Genomic DNA, 17,692 nt, shown 5'->3' with positions numbered 1-17,692 from the left:
AGAAATTCAAAATATAGGTTTTAACAGATAAGTCCCTACTCTAAGTAAGCTCTCTGCCAGTTACTAAACATCCAAAAGGAATTCAACCTGATCCCTGTTAGAGACTTGGAAATAAGTTACAATCTTTTCAGTGTTAATTAAAAATAGTAAATGAGGTTTTATAAATGAGACAGCAACTCAAACTGAGTTAAGAATTATAAATGTTTTCAGATAATATGCCATTAGAACTGGGTATTGACAAATAGGAATAGGTTAAATAAGAAAATACAGAGAAAAAGAAATTTAGGTAGAAAGAATATTGTGGGTAGGACCACAAAAATCTGGTTGAGAGATTCGATTCATTTTAATCAAGAAAAAGGGAGAAGGAAAAAATGGTGTGGCCATGATAACACTGGTTTTGAATTAAGCAAACTTCCCATTTAAATAATGTCCATATTGTGTAGGCATCTGGATTTGTGGCCAGATCTATGGGTTTAGCATTCCATATCATGTAGACCCTAAATGATGCTGTGAGATTAGAAAACGATTACAAATAAAGGCAAGTGTAGAAGAGGATTAAATACTAAACACTAGGATTCTCCAAAATTTAGAGACCTGAAAAGAGGCAGAAGAGAAGTAAGAGGAGTAATATAACTTTACAATTTGGGGAGAAAAGGTCTCAAAAGACCTAGGTGGTGGGCATGTTTAATGCTGCTTAGAATAATTAATATAAAGAATCAAAGTATGAAAACTGACAACTAGGGCATTGGTGGTAGTCTTAATCATTTTCAGCAAACGTGGGAGTTGTGGGTTGTAGGAAGAAGTCACACTATAGTAGTTTACAGATGGGTGGAAGCTGAAATATTGGACAAAGACAAAACAAAATTTCAAGAGTGAAGAAATAGAGAAAAGAATGACCCTCAAGACCTGTTCCCCCATGATAACATGTGGATTCTCCTTAATAGTGCTCATCACAATAAGATTATACTTAAAATCCGTATTTGCCTCTAGTGTAAATTCATGAGTGAAGTGATGTATATATATAATTTGACACTGTTAGATAAGTATTTAATACATTTCCTAATTTTATTTTCCTCTGTAATTAAGTCAACTAGCTAAAGACCAATGGACCTCCAACTTAGGCTAAGGGTTTGCCAATTTCAGCATAGCATACATCCTTTTCCCAGCCTTTTTGTGTGTTTGTTTGCTTAAAATTTTAACATTTGTTTTAATTTTTTTCTATATAATAGCTTTTATGCAATTGGTGATTTACAGAATTCACAGACTTACTTTGATCACTATGGGAATTAATGGAGGCCTTGAGTCTTTATTTTAACTGCTGTCTTGAGGGTCTGTTCCCCCCCCCCCTGGAAGGTTCTGGGAGGAAATGCTTCTGGTCTGCTGCAGTGTCTGCTGCCATGGTGGCCTGTGGGCACTGTCACAGGACTTTCCCTCGCTGTCCTGGGTCACCTTGCAGCTGCTCAGGTACCCAGTCGGTGAGCGTCTTGTGGCCCAGCTGCTTGGAGCTAGAGGTGCCCACAGGTGGAGAGTAGCGAGTGCCCAGCGCGGCCGGTAAGCCTTCCAGCCTTTTGACCTCCTTTGTCAGGTCTTTATGTGCCTAAAAACAACAGCCAATGGGAAGGTCAGTCCACCACGGGCTACAAGCGTTTTCAGACACCCCCAAATCCCATACTTTCCAGTCATTTTTGCTTGAAAAAAGGCGATATGAGGTAATATTCAATAAATTATGTAATTACTGCTGACCTAAGAAAGGCAAAACTGAACCTTCAGTTGGCATCATTGCTATCTCAAAATAATGTGAAATAAATATGTTTGGCAGCTCATATATGAAACTCCAAATTTAATGAGTAGTGATTGTGTAGTATATATATATGTTTAAAATAAGGTGATTTTTAAAAATCATAAATGGGTAATGGTGACACAATACTGTGAATGTAATTAATGGCACCCAATAGTATGGTTGAAAGTGGTTAAAATGGGAAATTTTATGTTGTATATGCGTCACCACATTTTAAAAAATCAAGAAAAGGTTATTATACAAATTATTCTGTAAACTGTTTTTCCCAAACACAGTCTTCAAAAGCACTGGCCACTGTCAGTAATACTATACCTATGGGAAGCGGACATGGCTCAACTGATAAAGCATCTGCCTACCATATGAGATGGTCCAGGGTCCAAAACCCGGGACCTCCTGACCTGTGTGGTGAGCTGGCCCACGTGCAAAGCTGCTGTGTGCAAGGAGTGCCATGCCACGCAGGGAACCCCCGCCGCATAGGGGTGCCCCACGCACAAGGAGTGTGCCCTGCAAGCAGAGTTGCCCCACGTGAAAAAAGTGCAGCCCACCCAGGAGTGGCGCTGCACACACACAGAGAACTGATGCAGCAAGATGACGAAACAAAAAGAGATGCAGTTTCCCGGTGCTGCCTAGGGTACAAGCAGATAGAGAAGAACACACAGTGAGTGGACACAGACAGCAGACAAGGATGGTTGGGGGGGGGGGAGCAGCGGGAGGAGAGAGGAGTAAATAAAATAAACCTTTAAAAAAAATTTTTAAATAATAATACTATACATGAAAAAGTTCTAGCTTTATTTTGTCTTATTAATGCTAAACATCTTTACATATTTTTCTGGTGGGGTGTTAATCTCTCATTGATTTGAAAAATGCCTTTGTATTTTAATATTATGTATCCTTCTATTTGCTGTAAATATTTTTTCTCAATTGGGCAGGAATCTTTTATACCTTTTAACTTTGTAAGAAGTAGGGGTATAAGAACACAAATTTTGTTGCTAGACTAGCTGTTTCAAAATCTGGCTCTCACACTTTCTAGTTATAAAACTGGGGTTTAATTTGATAGATTTCATTTGTTAGTTGTACAATAGTCCATTCAATCTCACAATTCTTACTAACCAGGGATACCCAAATTGACTCCATTTCTTTCCATTTAGATCCAGCCACTAGCTGCATGTTCTTTTGCTGCCAGTTTAAATCTTGAATGTGTTTCCTTAACTTGTAGAGGCCTTTCTGGTCATATTCAATCATATGAACTAGATTTTCATTATATACCTTCTAGGCATTGCTTTCATGCTGTAACATCAGTTCCAGATTCTCAATTCAAACAGCATGATGCTCTAACTGGACATAGAATTGTTTACACATTTTTGCCATGCAGTCATATCATTTTTCTGACCTGAGAAAGGAGCTGGGATCTCCTATCATTTCATACTGAGCAATTCAATTGGTTGTTGGGCAGCCAGTCTTTCAAATTCATTTCTCGTTATGTCAGTTTCAAGAGCATAATAATCCGGGGCTGTGAGGTAGCTCGGGTAGTTCTTAGTAGGTCGGTATCTGTGAGTTTCTTCCTCCACCAGTGCTACCGCCACTTCCTACCCACCAGGTACTTCAAAACCTTGATCAAAACAGGGCATCACATCCACCACAATCGCTCCAGTGATCAAGCCTGTGCCTACCATTTCAGGAATCCTTTTCATGGTATCTTCTATTTCTTTTTTTAAGATTTATTTTATTTATTTCTCTCCCCTTCCCACCGCCCCCCCCCCCCCCCCGTTGTCTGTGTCCATTTGCTGCGTATTCTTTTTTGTCTGCTTCTGTTGTTGTCAGCGGCATGGGAATCGGTGTTTCTTTTTTGTTGTTTTGTTGTTGCATCATCTTGCTGCGTCAGCTCTCCGTGTGTACAGTGCCATTCCTGGGCAGGCTGCACTTTCTTTTGTGCTGGGCAGCTCTCCTTACAGGGTGCACTCCTTGCACATTGGGCTCCCCTACGCGGGGGTGGGAGGGGGGGGTGGGCCGGGCACCCCTGCGTGGCAGGGCACTCCTTGTGCGCATCAACACTGCGCATGGGCCAGCTCCACACGGGTCAAGGAGGCCCGGGGTTTGAACCGCGGACCTCCCATGTGGTAGGCGGACGCCCTAACCACTGGGCCAAGTCAGACCTCTCACCATTCTGTTGGGTTTTTTTTTAAGACTTATTTATTTATTTCTCTCACACCCCCCCCTCCACCCCGGTTGTCTGTTCTCTGTGTCTATTTGCTGCATCTTGTTTCTTTGTCCGCTTCTGTTGTTGTCAGCGGAGCAGGAATCTGTATCTCTTTTTGTTGTGTCATCTTGTTGTGTCAGCTCTCCGTGTGTGTGTGTGTGTGGCACCATTCCTGGGCAGGTTGCACTTTCTTTCGTGCTGGGCAGCTCTCCTTACGGGGTGCACTCCTTGCGCGTGGGGCTCCCCTACATGGCAGGGCACTCCTTGTGCGCATCAGCACTGCACATGGGCCAACTCCACACGGGTCAAGGAGGCCAGGGGTTTGAACCATGGACCGCCCATGTGGTAGACTGGGCCAAGTCCGCTTCCTCATGATATCTTCTTGATCACAATTCCACCTGCAGGGCCAAGCAACAGTGAGTACTCATTAAATACTTGTCAAATGGATGAAGGAATAAAGGATGGATGGATGGATGGATGGATGGATGGATGGATGGATGGATGGATGGATGGATGGACGGACAGACAAATGAGGGAGCACAAAATAAAATAATTTTTCAAAGGAAATAGTCTTGATCATTTGAGAGTTTATAGGCTGAAATAATAAGCTGGCAAAATCAGTCTTACATAGACTTCTTAAATCCAGCTGGAAATTCCACCCTATTTCACACATGAAGAAATTGAAGCTTAGAGAACTGAAATAACTTGTGCAAGGTCACACAGCTAAGTGCCTGAACTAGACTCAGAAGTCAAATCTGTCTGGTTCCAGAGCCCAACTGCTTAACTACTAAGCAATACAGCCTCTCACTCATACTAACATATCTGAACTTTCACTTTCCTAAGCCTTTCTAAATATTTTAAGTAGCCCTTGCTTTCCACCCATGTCCCACCTTTCCTAGCTCCCAACTAGTTGTGGTTAGAGGCCTTTGGGATACGAATCTCCTTAGGAAGCTGAAGCTAAACAAAATTAAATTATTCCACCCAATGGCTCCTGACTTCTCTCAAAATGATTCTCCACTCTATGTTCATATTTCTTCTGGAGAATGAGAAAAGTTTGGGTTTTTTTCTCTTTCAGAGAGAGCAAAAAGACCCAGATAACATGATACATAAGAAAGAAGTATTTTACCTCCACCTCAGCCACAGTAAGTTCCAATCAGGATTGAGTGATGAACAAGGAGATTCATACCTGCTGCTACTTTTGCTCCCTCCTCTTTATTCATCTTTCTTAGCTATGGATCAATGAATTTGGTTGCTAGGCTTCAGGGCAGGAATGATGGTATTACTGCCTATTACACAGTTCTCTGTCCATAATAGGCACTCAATAAATGTCCAATTAGTAAAAGAACAAATAAATGAATGAGTGATACCTTTATTACATAACATCCATGCAATTTTCCAGTCTTTTCTATCACCTACTTGTTTTTCAAAAGGCGAAACTCTTTTTCTTCTGAATACTTTAAAGCATATTTTGAACTACCCAGTTTTTTCCTGTACATACATCTACTTACAAATCCCATATTAATGTTATCTTGTTAAACATTATCCTAAGAGTGGCTTTCACCTTATCTCAAGGAGATTCCATGGTAAATTAATAGCACAACCAGATTTTCATGAAGGCCATATAAACATGTTTTCAGATGTTTGAGAGATATACATAACCATAAAGAGGTAGAGTCCATGGCTTTTCTATTTTGGTCTTTGGTCTATTTTGAGTTAATTTTATATTAAGTGTGAGATGGCAGTCCTCTTTCATTCTTTAGTATATTGATATCCAGTTCTCCTAGCACCATTTATCAAACAAACTTTTCAGTCCAGCTGAGTGGACTTGGTAAGCTTGTCAAGAATCAATTCACCATAGAAGTAAGGGTCTATTTCTGAACTCTCAATTTGACTCCATTGATCAATATGTATATTTTTATGCCAATGCCATGTTGTTTGACCACCATACCTTTGAAATATATTGTAAATTAGGAAGTGAGTCCTCCAACATCATTCTTCTTCTTCAAGATATTTTTGACTATTCAGGGCCCCTTTTCATTCCTAATAAATTTTATTACTGACTTTGCCATTTCTGCAAAGTAAGCTTTAGAATTTTTTTTTACTAAGGTACCAGAGATGGAACTAGGACCTTGTACATGGGAAGCAGGCACTCAAATCACTGAGCTACACCCAATCCCCATTGTTGGAATTTTGATTGGGATTATTTTGAAACTATAGATCAGTTAAGGGGAAGTTAGACATCTCAATGATATTTAGTATTCCAATCCATGAAAACAGACTGTCCTTTGATTTCTTTTAGCAATGTTTTGTAGGTTTACAAAAACAGGTCCTTTTTTTCTTGGTTAGATATATTCCTAGATATTGGATTCTTTTAGTTGCTATTATAAATGGAATTTTTTCTTCATTTCCTCCCCAGATTGCTCATTACTAGTGTATAGAAACACTACTGATTTTTGCATGCTCATCTTGAATCCCATCACTTTGCTGAATGAGTCTAGTAGCTCCAACAGCTTTGTTGTGGAATTTTAGGGATTTACTAAATATAGGATCATGTCTTCTATAAATAATGAAAGTTGTACTTTTTCCTTTCTGGTTTGGAGGCATTTTATTTCTTTTTCTTGCATAATTGCTGTAGCTGCAACTTCTAGCACGATGTTGATTGAAAACAAGGTGACAGTGATAATCTCTGTCTAGCTGCCAATCTCAGAGAAAGCTTTCAGCCTTTCACCATTGAGTACAATGGTGGTTGTGGGAATTTCATATATGCTCTGGATCACATTGAGGAAGTTTCCTTCTATTCCTATTTTTCAAACTGTTTTTATCAAGAAAGGATGCTGGATTTTGTCAAATGCCTTTCTGTATCAATCAAGGTGATCATAGGGCACAGGGAAAACAGCTTTCCCAGATCCTTCATAATCCAATCAGATGCAGCATAGATGTGAGAACTTTTTTTTTTTTTTTTTTTTATTTTTTATTGACTTTGTAATAATATTACATTAAAAATATATATGTGAGGTCCCATTCAACCCCACCCCTCCACCCCCCTCTCCCCCCCCCCAACAACACTCGTTCCCATCATCATGACACATCCATTGGATTTGGTAAGTACATCTTTGGGCACCTCTGCACCTCATATACATTGGTAGATGTGAGAACTTTTAAGTTAAGAACTTTTAAGACCATGTCGATAATGATGAGAATAGGCTTACTTTACGAGGTGCAGAGGAGAAATACTGTGATATCCATAACCCATTCCCCAAATCTTCCACCCCTGGGTTCCAAGCCAGAATACTCTCTTATGCTAGATATTCTACTTCAGTCTACATTTAGCTACAGACTGATGCACTATTTTAAAAATATTCTTGGACAAAGCCTGACCACCCGCGGAGCTCTTTCTTCAATTGCTTCTTTCAAAAGTTAAATAAGGTGCTATTGCCTTCCCTAGTTCAGCTCCTTCAGTGTAGATAAATTGGTTACCGATTTTCACAGCTCCACTTGGATGTGTACTCATGGCTCAGACATAGCATATCCAAAGCCAAACTTCTGATCTTGCCTCCAAAAACAAAGAGCTCCTTCCACAATTATTCCCAACTCAGTAAATGGCAATTCCATCACTCTAATTGTCCATATGAAAATCTTGGAGTCATGTGAGAGTTAATTCATGTGTCACCTTGCCAAGGTTATGGTGTCCACTTGTTTTATCAAGCACTAGCCTGCTTGTTACTGTGAGGGTATTTCCTAGTAGGGATTTGCATCTATAATAAGCTGGTTGCATCTACAATCAGCAAAAGAAATTGCCCGTAATAATGGAGGGAGTCTTCTCATCCAATCTGTTAGAAGTCTTAACAGCTACAGCTGAGGGTTTCAGAGGTCAGAAGATTTTCTGCCTCGATTCAGCATTGGCTCTTGCCAGCATTCCCAGGCAGGAATGCTGGGAAATTCCTGGAAAAAGTGGACTAAGGACTTTAAAATCACCCTTATGGGCATTTCTGACTTAAGACCAGCCTTATGGAGTTCAGACTTACCAGCTCCCAGTCACGCGAGCCAATTCCTTATACTAAATCGGACAGATAGATAGGTAGGTAGATAGATAGATAGATATACATACATACACACATACATGCATAGAGGTAGGGAGGAAGGTAGGAACACAGGAAGATAGCTATATAGAGATTTAGATAAATAAAAATATATATGTACATCCTGTTGATTCTGTAACTGTGGACTAATATAGTTATCTTTAATGTCTCTCTTTTGTTTTCACCCTGTATCCAAGCCAGCAGCCAATCCTATTGTTTTTGCCTTCAAGTCAGTCTCTGATCACTCTGCCAGCTCCACTACTTCTACCCTGGTACTACACATTACTATCAGTTCTTACCTAGATTATTACAACTGCTTCCAAACTGGTCTCCCTGCTTTTGTCCCCTTACCATACATTCTATTCTTACACAGCATCCAAAGTAATATTTTCAAAACAAAAATCAGATCATATTATCCATATCCTCAAACATATGACAGCTTCCCAAGTCACTCAGACTAAAAGCCAAAGTCTTTACAGTATGGCCCAGAAGGCCCTACATGATCTGCACAGCCCTTATCACTCTTCCCTCCCCTTTCTCCTCCCTCCATCACTATGCTCTGGCCTTGTTATTCTTTCTGATCCTCCAGCACACTAAGTATGCTCCTATCTCAGGGCATTTGCTTTTTTTTTTCTTTTTCCCAGAATACACTTCCACTAAATAACTGCATAGTTCACTCCCTCACTTCTCACAAATATCGTTTTTATTGCCTCAAAGAAAATGTGCCCCCCACCATTCTCTGCTCTCTTTCATGCTCTTACCCTGCTTTATTTTGTTACCACATTTATTATCATATGACCTTTTTAATATTTACTTGCTCATTAGTTTATTTTTTATCTGCTATCATCCCTAAATGTTAGAGAAGGACTTCAGTGGTTTTATTGAAAATTGTATCCCCAGCAACATTGCCTGAACATGATTAAGTGCTCAATAATATTTGTTGAATGAATGAATGAGTTAGGTTATTATCTATCTCATTGTATTTACTAGTTAGATATAGAACCATAATCATTAAAAGTTCAAATGCTTTAAATGTTTAGAAACATCATAAACTAATTTATTCCTGAGGTCAGGTCAGAAATGGCCATTGCAAGGTTTACTGATTCTTATTATAACATCTCATAAACAAAATGAATGCTGTCAGTTCTTCATCTCAAGGTGAAATCATCAAAATAGGATATCAATATAACAGAAACTAGAAACTTCTGCCATTACCATACTCAATCCAAACAAATGTGTTATAGTTTCTAAAACAACTGCTGTATTTCATCAGTCATATTTACCTTAATCACTTCTTTATCATACAATCTAGGTACTTTAGGAAGCAGACTATCCTCTCAAATAACTTATAATCAAATACTTTTCATCATTGATTACTTCCTGAGAAGATTTTGTCTCTTGAGCTCCTCATCTAATTTTATGGTGATCCTTATTCCCAAATTCCAAGCAGAAATAAAGTGCAACCTAAAACGACTCTTTAATGAAGCAGGACCCCATACACAAATTACCTCTTTAGCTACCTCTTCAACAGTAAGAATGGGTCTCCAGGGAAAGATATTTCTTTAAATACAACACTTAACAATGTCACAGCCAAAGAGTTTCCATTGGTGTCTTTGGCTTTCTTCTCTGTAAACACCTTTAAAAGAAATAACCGAAATATTGCATAAAATTGTACAATACTTCCCTCATTGGTGAAGAGAAAGTGGGCAATATTGGTGGGGCACATACTATGTACAGGTACTCATCTATGTCCTTAACAACATAATCCTATTTAATGGGCATTAGTATCCCTGTTTTATAGAACAGGAAAGCGAGAGTCAGAAACATGAGCTTTTTCATGTCACTCAAGATTGAGTTACTGATTGTGCTACATTTTCTTGGAACTCTTTCCTTTCTGGTGAGAGTTACATGAAATCATGTATGTGGATGCCATTTGTAAAGCATCTATACTGTACAACACTTTGTCTCAAATTTTCCTCCCAAGCTGGTAATGGTTTTTCTACTGCTTGTACTCTATAAAGAGGAGACCAACCTGATAAGTACACAACCGTGCAGGTGCCCTTGGATGGCATAGGGTTAGCCCTCCTAAGTAATATAAACAAATCTTAACAACTCCTTCAAAACCTGGAGATTTGCAAGTATTTTCTCAGAAGTGATCAAAAGTCAATATGGGCTCCCACCCTTGCCTGAATTTCAGCATTCCACTTATTTCTGTTTTATATTTCATTTATGCATGTAGCTTCCAAAAAATGAAAACTGCTGTTTTACTATCTTAAGCCTGTTGTCTATACATGGGCTACTTGAAACAAAGATAAGGGTGTTCAGAAAATGTGGCTTTTTAGTACGTTCACCATGTAAATGGTTCCACCGAAGCAACTGGCTTTTCCATACATGGCAAGCCCAGCCATGCCTACTGGGAAAGACAAATGCCGTAACTCCATTACTCTTCCTATTCTCTGCAAGCTAATGCTCTCCTTAGCTTTCCCTCAGTAACCACCACACCAGGGAACCAAGAGTGCCTACAACTGCAAGCAGGAAAATTGCATCCATCATCCATGTGGAATCTAAGCCCCTCTTTCAATATAGAGGTGGAGTTGACATAACCACTCCAGGGTCCACAGGATGGAGGAATAGAGTATGGATTAGAGTGGACTTACTGATATTCTACTATGGAACTATTGTATTTAGTAACGCAAGAAAGTGTAGCATTGATGTGGAGAAAGTGGTCACAGTAGCTGCTGAGGATAGGGAAAGGGAAGAGGAGATATGATGTGGGGGCATTTTCAGGACTTGGAATTGTCTTGGGTGGTATTGCAGGAACAGATGCTGGAAGATGTATATACGGCCATGGCCCACTGGGTGGACTGTGGGAGAGTGTAAACTACAATGTAAACCATTATCCATGTGGTGCAGCAGTGCTCCAAAACGTTTTCACCAAATGCAATGAATGTTCCACGATGATGAAAGAGGTTGTTGATGTGGAAGGAGTGGGGTGAGGGAGGTGGGGAGTATATGGAGATCTCTTATATTTTTTAATGTAACATTTTTTTTAAAAAAGAAAGAAAAAAAAAGGTAACTAAAAGAAAAAAACTAATCTTGCCAGACCCTCCCCATGAAGCCAAATATTTAAAGTGTATTCCCAAAATCAACATAGGACATTCATTAGCCCATTCCAAACATGGATCCCAAGGGCACCTTGTGCTTCTTTTCTCAATTGATTCCCCCAGTATGTGCTCTCAGGAGAGCAGATATAACCTGTGTCACTCTGGGTAAAGCATGATCTGGGAGTAAAAGGGGAGTTCATATTCTGTCTCATGAGGTTATCAATTCTCCTAGAAAACAATAATATTCAAAGTCCTTCTTTTAGCCTATTTATTGGCTCTGTTAAACAGAACAGGATGCCCAAGAATTCTGGTTCATTCTCAACTCTGAATTAGTGAAAGAGCAGAAATAGGAGAATCCCCACCAAACGGATAAGAAGAGAAGTAGCAGAAAACCACTTCTTACCAAGAGAAACCCTGGAAGTTGGTATAACTCTATGAAATATGGAATAGGACTAGATGAGGGGAAATGTAGAAAATGCAAGAAATTTAGTATTATTTTGTCACTGGCATGTTGCCTATAATTTACTACTATGAATATTTAGGATTCCAATGCCACTTGGATTGTCAAGCGAGGAAAGAGGTTCCCTGTTTATTGCTACATTGATTTTTCTTCTCTGTGGGTGTGATGCCTGAAACTGATGCAGTTGTGGATACTCAACTGATTTCCAATGTCGAGGCATCCAGGTTGGTAATCAGGGGGGCAAGGGCATAAGGTCACTGTGTGAATTATAATAGTGGTTTTCAAACTGTGGACTGCAATCCACTAGGGGGTCCTAGGGGGTCTTGAAATCACTTTAGTGGATTGCAACCAACATTTGAAAAAAACTGAACAGAATAAAATAAAATGAAAATATCAGATTGTGTATATAATAAGTAAAGCATTTTCTCTAAAACTGTTACTTGAATTAGAGTCATGGTTGCTGAGAAAGCATATAAATTTAAAATGCATTATGTTCAAAATGTTTTAAAGCTGCCTCCCTATGAATGCTTATATTAACAAAAACATCTTGAGCAAATAAATATGGGTTCCCCCAAATAAGTGACTCTAAAATCGCATTAGCTCTAAATAACTAGAGACTTAAAATACTCTTGAAGTTCTAAAAGATGAATATAGGATTCGCATAGTGGAGCCATCAGTTTAGCTACAAAAGATTATGGCAACCATTTTCAGCATTGTCCCTTTCCCTTGAATCTGTGTTAGGGTTATATTTGTTTCAAAAGAAGAATTACTCAAAACAACGTTCTTACGAGCAGAGATAGAGATGTCGATCCTGATAGCCCAATAATCTGGCTATCACTAAAAAGTCTTGAACATAATTTCTTAATATTTGTAATGAAATAAATGGCATTTTCAGGACAACTTGGAGTTGTCCTGGGTGGTACTGCCAGGACAGTTACCAGACATTGTACGTCCTCCCATAGCCCACTGGGTGGAATGTGGGAGAGTGTGGGCTATGATGTGGACCATTGACCATGAGGTGCAGCGGTACTCAGAGAAGTATTCACCAAATGCAATGAATTTCTCATGATGATGGAGGAGATTGTTGTTATGGGGGGAGGAGTGGGAGGAGGGGGGTGGGAGGTATATGGGGACCTCATATTTCTTTAATGTAATATTAAAAAAATAAAGAAAAAAATTTTTTAAAGAATGTAGGAAAAAAAATTGTATGTTTTCTCCCTGAATTTCCATACCCACAACAAAAAACATTTTACATATGACTTGATGGTTTCTGAGACATAGCAGAGCCAATCTAGGAATTAATGGAACTCTGGTTAAGATCTCTTGCTGTAAATATTAAGCTGAAATTCCCTTGGAATGCAACTGAATCCTTACAGAAAAGCAAATTTCTGTATCTAAAGGGTTTGCATGCACTTGAGTAAGTAAATGCAGATTATTAAAATCTAATGTTTACTGAGCCTTAGACAAGTGTATAGAAAGGTTCAAATGACAGAATGACAGAATCCTAATTCATGGGTCTTTGAATTCTAAAGGCCAAACATGAGTAGAAAAGCAGATGGTCTATTGGGAAGAGGCGAGGAGCTGGTATTTTTAGCCTCCAGGGAAATAAGGGAGTTGGAAAAAAAGCAAAACGAAAGATTGCTGTATTATTGGAGAAAAAGTAAAACAAAAAAAGATTAAGAAAAGCAGTATTCTGAGAAGTTAGGAAAAATATGGCCATGAGTAGAGTTCAATATGAAGTAAGGAAAGTGAATGCAGAAGTAAGTAACTGATTATTGTGGAAGGATGCAGCTTCTGGAGGCATTCCTTTATTTGCTCATTCCAAAAACACTTTGAAAAACATGTATGTGGAAAACATTTGCCTCATGCTGCAACTGGGAGACAGTACCATGACAAGAACAATCACTTTCCTATGCAGGACAAAGGGGACATAATCAGAGGAGAAATTCATGGTTTGTCTCCTTTTGTTCTCCTCAGATTTCACCTGTCCACCTCAGAGCATCTCTTCCTTTCCTGCCTTTGGTCACTGTCTCTTTTTCACCTTGAAACTCAAATTTTTTTCAGCAATGAAAAATAAAACCATATTGACTGAGTTCATCCTGCTGGGCCTGACAGATGTCCCTGAACTCCAAGTGGTGGTTTTCACCTTTCTATTCCTCACCTATCTGCTCAGCATCCTTGGAAATCTGGCTATCCTCATCCTCACCCTGCTGGACTCCCACCTGCATACTCCCATGTATTTCTTTCTCCGGAACTTCTCCTTCTTAGAAATTTCCTTCACTAACATTTTAATTCCCAGACTCCTGACGAGCATCACAACTGGGAACAAGAGGATCAGCTTTGCTGGCTGCTTCACTCAGTATTTCTTTGCCATATTCCTTGGCTCTACAGAGTTTTATCTTCTGGCTTCCATGTCCTATGATCGCTATGTGGCCATCTGCAAACCCCTGCATTACATGACCTTCATGAACAGCAGAGTCTGCACTCAGCTGGTTATCTCTTCTTGGCTGGCGGGGTTAATGGTTATTATACCACTAATCACCCTAATGAGTCAGCAGGACTTCTGTGCATCCAACAGACTGAATCATTATTTCTGTGACTATGAGCCCCTCCGGGAACTCTCCTGTTCAGACACCAGCCTCATAGAAATAGTTGCCTTCCTTGTAGCATCAGTCACCCTGGTGGTCACTCTGCTGCTGGTGATTCTCTCCTACACATTCATCATAAGGACTATTCTAAAGCTGCCCTCTGCCCAGCAAAGGAAAAAAGCCTTTTCGACTTGTTCTTCCCACATAATTGTCATCTCTCTGTCTTATGGAAGTTGCTTCTTCATTTATATTAAGCCCTCAGCAAAAGAAAGAGACACATTCAACAAAGGAGTAGCACTACTCATTACCTCAGTTGCGCCCTTGTTAAACCCCTTCATTTACACCCTAAGGAACCAGCAGGTAAAACAAGCCTTCAAGGATACAGTCAAAAAGCTCATGAATCCTTAAAGAATTTCAGAATTTAGGCTTTAACGGATAAGTCCCTACTCTATACCAAGCTCTCTGCCAGTTACTAGGCATCCAATAAAGAATTCAACTTCAATCCAGTGAGAGACTGACAAGTAAAGAAATTACAATATTTTAAGTTTTAATAAAAAGAAATAAATAAGGTTTTATAAATGAGGAAGCAACTCAATCTGAGTTAGAAAGTTATAAATGTTTTTTAAAAAGGTGTCATTTATAATGTGTCTTGATTGTAATGACTGATATACTCATTATATATCCTGCCATAACCTACAGAATTGAGTGGGCGAGAATGTAATCTACAATGTACACTATAATCCATGCTTAGTGGCAATGCTCCAAATGTGTTCATCATTTGCTTTGAATGTACCACAGTAATGAAAGAAGTTGTTAATGTGGGGAAGGGTGAGAGTGTGGAGAGTGGGGCCTATGGGAATCCCTTATAAATTTTTTGTGTAACGTTTTGTGTAATCTAAGTATCTTTTTAAAAAATTAAAAATACATTTAAATAAATATATATATATAATGTGTCTTGACAAAAAGAATGGATTGAACAAGTAAAAATAAAGAAAAAAATTTGATTTGAAAGAATATTGTGGGTTGGGGCATAAAATTTCAATCTTGAGAGACTGAGTAAAGGTTATTGTAATTCATTTCAATCAAGAACAAACAGAGAAGGAAAATGTTTTGGTAAGATAATACCGGTTTTGAATTAACTTAAATTTCCATTTAAAATAAATGTCCATAATATCAAGGCACCTGGATTTGGGGTCAGATATATGGATTTAGCAATCTTTACCATGTAGGCACTAAACAATGTTTTCAGAATACAAGAGGTAGCACACAGAGGCAAGTGGAGAAGAGGATTAAATATTAAACACTAAGGAAACTCCCAAAATTTAGAGAGCAGTGAAGAGGCAGAAGAGAAGTAAGAGAAGCAATAGATCTTTGGAATTCATGGGGAGAGACTACCTCAAAAGACATAGTTGATGGGCATGTTAAATGCTTCAGAGAACAATTAATATGCACAATGAAAGTATGAGAACTGACTACTAGGGCGTTGTTGGTGACATTAGCCATTTTCAGCAAAATATGGGAGTTGGAGGTGGTAGGAAGAATGGGTTACTGACTGGTGGGGGGAAGCTGAAAATTTGGAGAATGACAGAAAAGAATTTCAAAAGTGGAGAATTAAGGAAAATAAGAATGATCCCCAAGGTCTCCATGGTATCCTGTGCACTCTCCTTAATAGTACTCATATAATAATGATTATGTATTAAAAATCAATATATACCACTAGTGTAAGGCCCAGAGGTGAAGTGATATTTTCTTGATCACAATTCCATCTGCAGTGCCAAGTAACAGTAGGTGTTCAATAAATACTTGTCAGATGGATAAAGGAATAAGGGATGGATGGATGGATGGATGGATGGATGGATGGATGGATGGATGGATAAACAAATAAATGAGGAAGTACAGAATAAAATAATTTTTAAAAGGAAAGAGTCTTGATCGTTTGAGAGTTTATAGCCTGAAACAATAAACTGGCAAGGTACGTCTTACATAGCCTTCTTGGATCCACCTGGAAATTTCATCCTATTTTACAAATGAAGAAACTGAAGCTAAGGAACTTAACTTGTGCAAGGTCACACAGCTGTGCCTGAACTAGAATTAGAAGTCAAATCGCTCTGGTTCTGGAGCCCAACTGCTTAACTACTAAGCAATACAGACTCTCACTCATTCTTTTTTGTTTGTTTGGGGTTTTTGTTGTTGTTGTTGTTGTTTCATTCATTCTAACAGATCTTAACATCCACTCTCCTAAGCCTTTCTAAGTATTTTAAGTAGCTTTTCCTTTCTACCTGTGTCCCACTTTTTCAAGCTCCTGACAAGTTGTGGTTAGAGGCCTTTGGGATGTGAATCTCTTTAGGAAGTTGGAATTATACAAGAGCTCATAATATTCTACCCAATGGCTCCTGATTCTCACAAAATGATTCTCCTTTCCATGTCCATATTTCTTCTGGACAATGCAGACTGCTTGTGTATTTTTTCTCTTTCAGAGAAAGCAGAAAGACCTCAAGTAACATGGTACATGAGAAAGAAGTATTTTACCTCCACCCTCAACCCCAATAAGCTTCCAAACAGGATTAAGTTACGGGTTTTTTCCTTCCCCTCCCCCTCTCCCATCCCACTGTTCTTGCTGTCTCTGTCCATTTGCTGTGTATTTATTTCTCTTTTTGTCTTGTCTTCTCATCTTTCTTCTCTAGGACTCACCAGGATTCAATCCTGAGGACCTCTGATGTGGAGAGATGTTCCCTGTCAATTGTGCCATCTCAGTTCCTAGTCTCCACTGTGCATTGCTTTGACTCTCCCTTTCATCTTTCTTTTTTATTGTTGTTGTGTCATCATCTTGATGTGTGACTCACTTGCACAGGCACTGGCTCACTGCACAGGCACTCAGTTTGCTGCACAGGCACTCGGCTTACCACACAGGCACAGGCTCACTGCGTGGGCACTGACTCACCATGAAAGCACTCAGGTTACCACGCAGGCACTGGCTTACCAGAGGGCACTCACGTGAGCACTCGGCTCACCACATGGGCACTTGGCTCACCATGCAGGCATTCAGCTCACCATGCAGGTACTTGCTCACCATGCTTTCTCTTCTTCTTTTTCACCAGAACCCAAGGATTGACCCAGGTCCTCCCATATGGTAGGCAGAGGCCTTATCACTTGAGCCATAACCACTTCCCAAGATTAAGTTTTTAATAAGGAGATTCATACCTGCTGTTACTTGTGCTCCCTCTTCCCTATTCATCTTTTTTCTGACTTGGTTCTGAGGCTGAAGGGCAGGAACGATGGTATTACTACAAACAACATAGTACATGCCCATAATAGGCACTCAATAAATGTCCAATTACTAAAAGAACAAATAAATGAATGAAAGATGTCTTTATTACAGAAGGTCATAGCAATTTTTACAAGCTTTTATATCACCTACTTGTTCTTAAGGGCCAAACTCCTTTTCTTCTGAGTACTTTTAAGCATA

General features: G+C 39.2%; 1 protein-coding gene, 1 long non-coding RNA gene and 1 pseudogene across 2 annotated transcripts in view; 1 reads left to right on the top strand and 2 right to left on the bottom strand.

The window, feature by feature from the left end:
- Positions 1-2,671: 2,671 nt before the first annotated feature.
- LOC101418214 (pre-mRNA-splicing factor SPF27 pseudogene) lies at positions 2,672-3,492 on the bottom strand (annotated as a pseudogene).
- A 478-nt stretch (positions 3,493-3,970) lies between these two features.
- LOC139440117 (uncharacterized) overlaps positions 3,971-17,692 on the bottom strand; it is a 34,128-nt gene continuing 20,406 nt past the window's right edge. The window contains exons 2-3 of the long non-coding RNA XR_011650172.1: positions 17,428-17,510; positions 3,971-4,393 (exon numbers count right to left, since the gene is read on the bottom strand). This is a non-coding gene — a long non-coding RNA (uncharacterized lncRNA). The remainder of the gene's footprint in view (positions 4,394-17,427; positions 17,511-17,692) is intronic.
- LOC101418660 (olfactory receptor 2AP1-like) lies at positions 13,705-14,634 on the top strand. The gene has a single exon (XM_004466188.2). The coding sequence runs from the start codon at positions 13,705-13,707 to the stop codon at positions 14,632-14,634; it is 930 nt and encodes a 309-aa protein (XP_004466245.2).

This window comes from Dasypus novemcinctus, chromosome 12 (genome assembly GCF_030445035.2).
Source record: "Dasypus novemcinctus isolate mDasNov1 chromosome 12, mDasNov1.1.hap2, whole genome shotgun sequence".
Lineage (NCBI taxonomy): Eukaryota > Metazoa > Chordata > Mammalia > Cingulata > Dasypodidae > Dasypus > Dasypus novemcinctus.
Note: the sequence above shows the minus strand (reverse complement) of the source record. Positions and strands in the feature narration are given on the sequence as shown.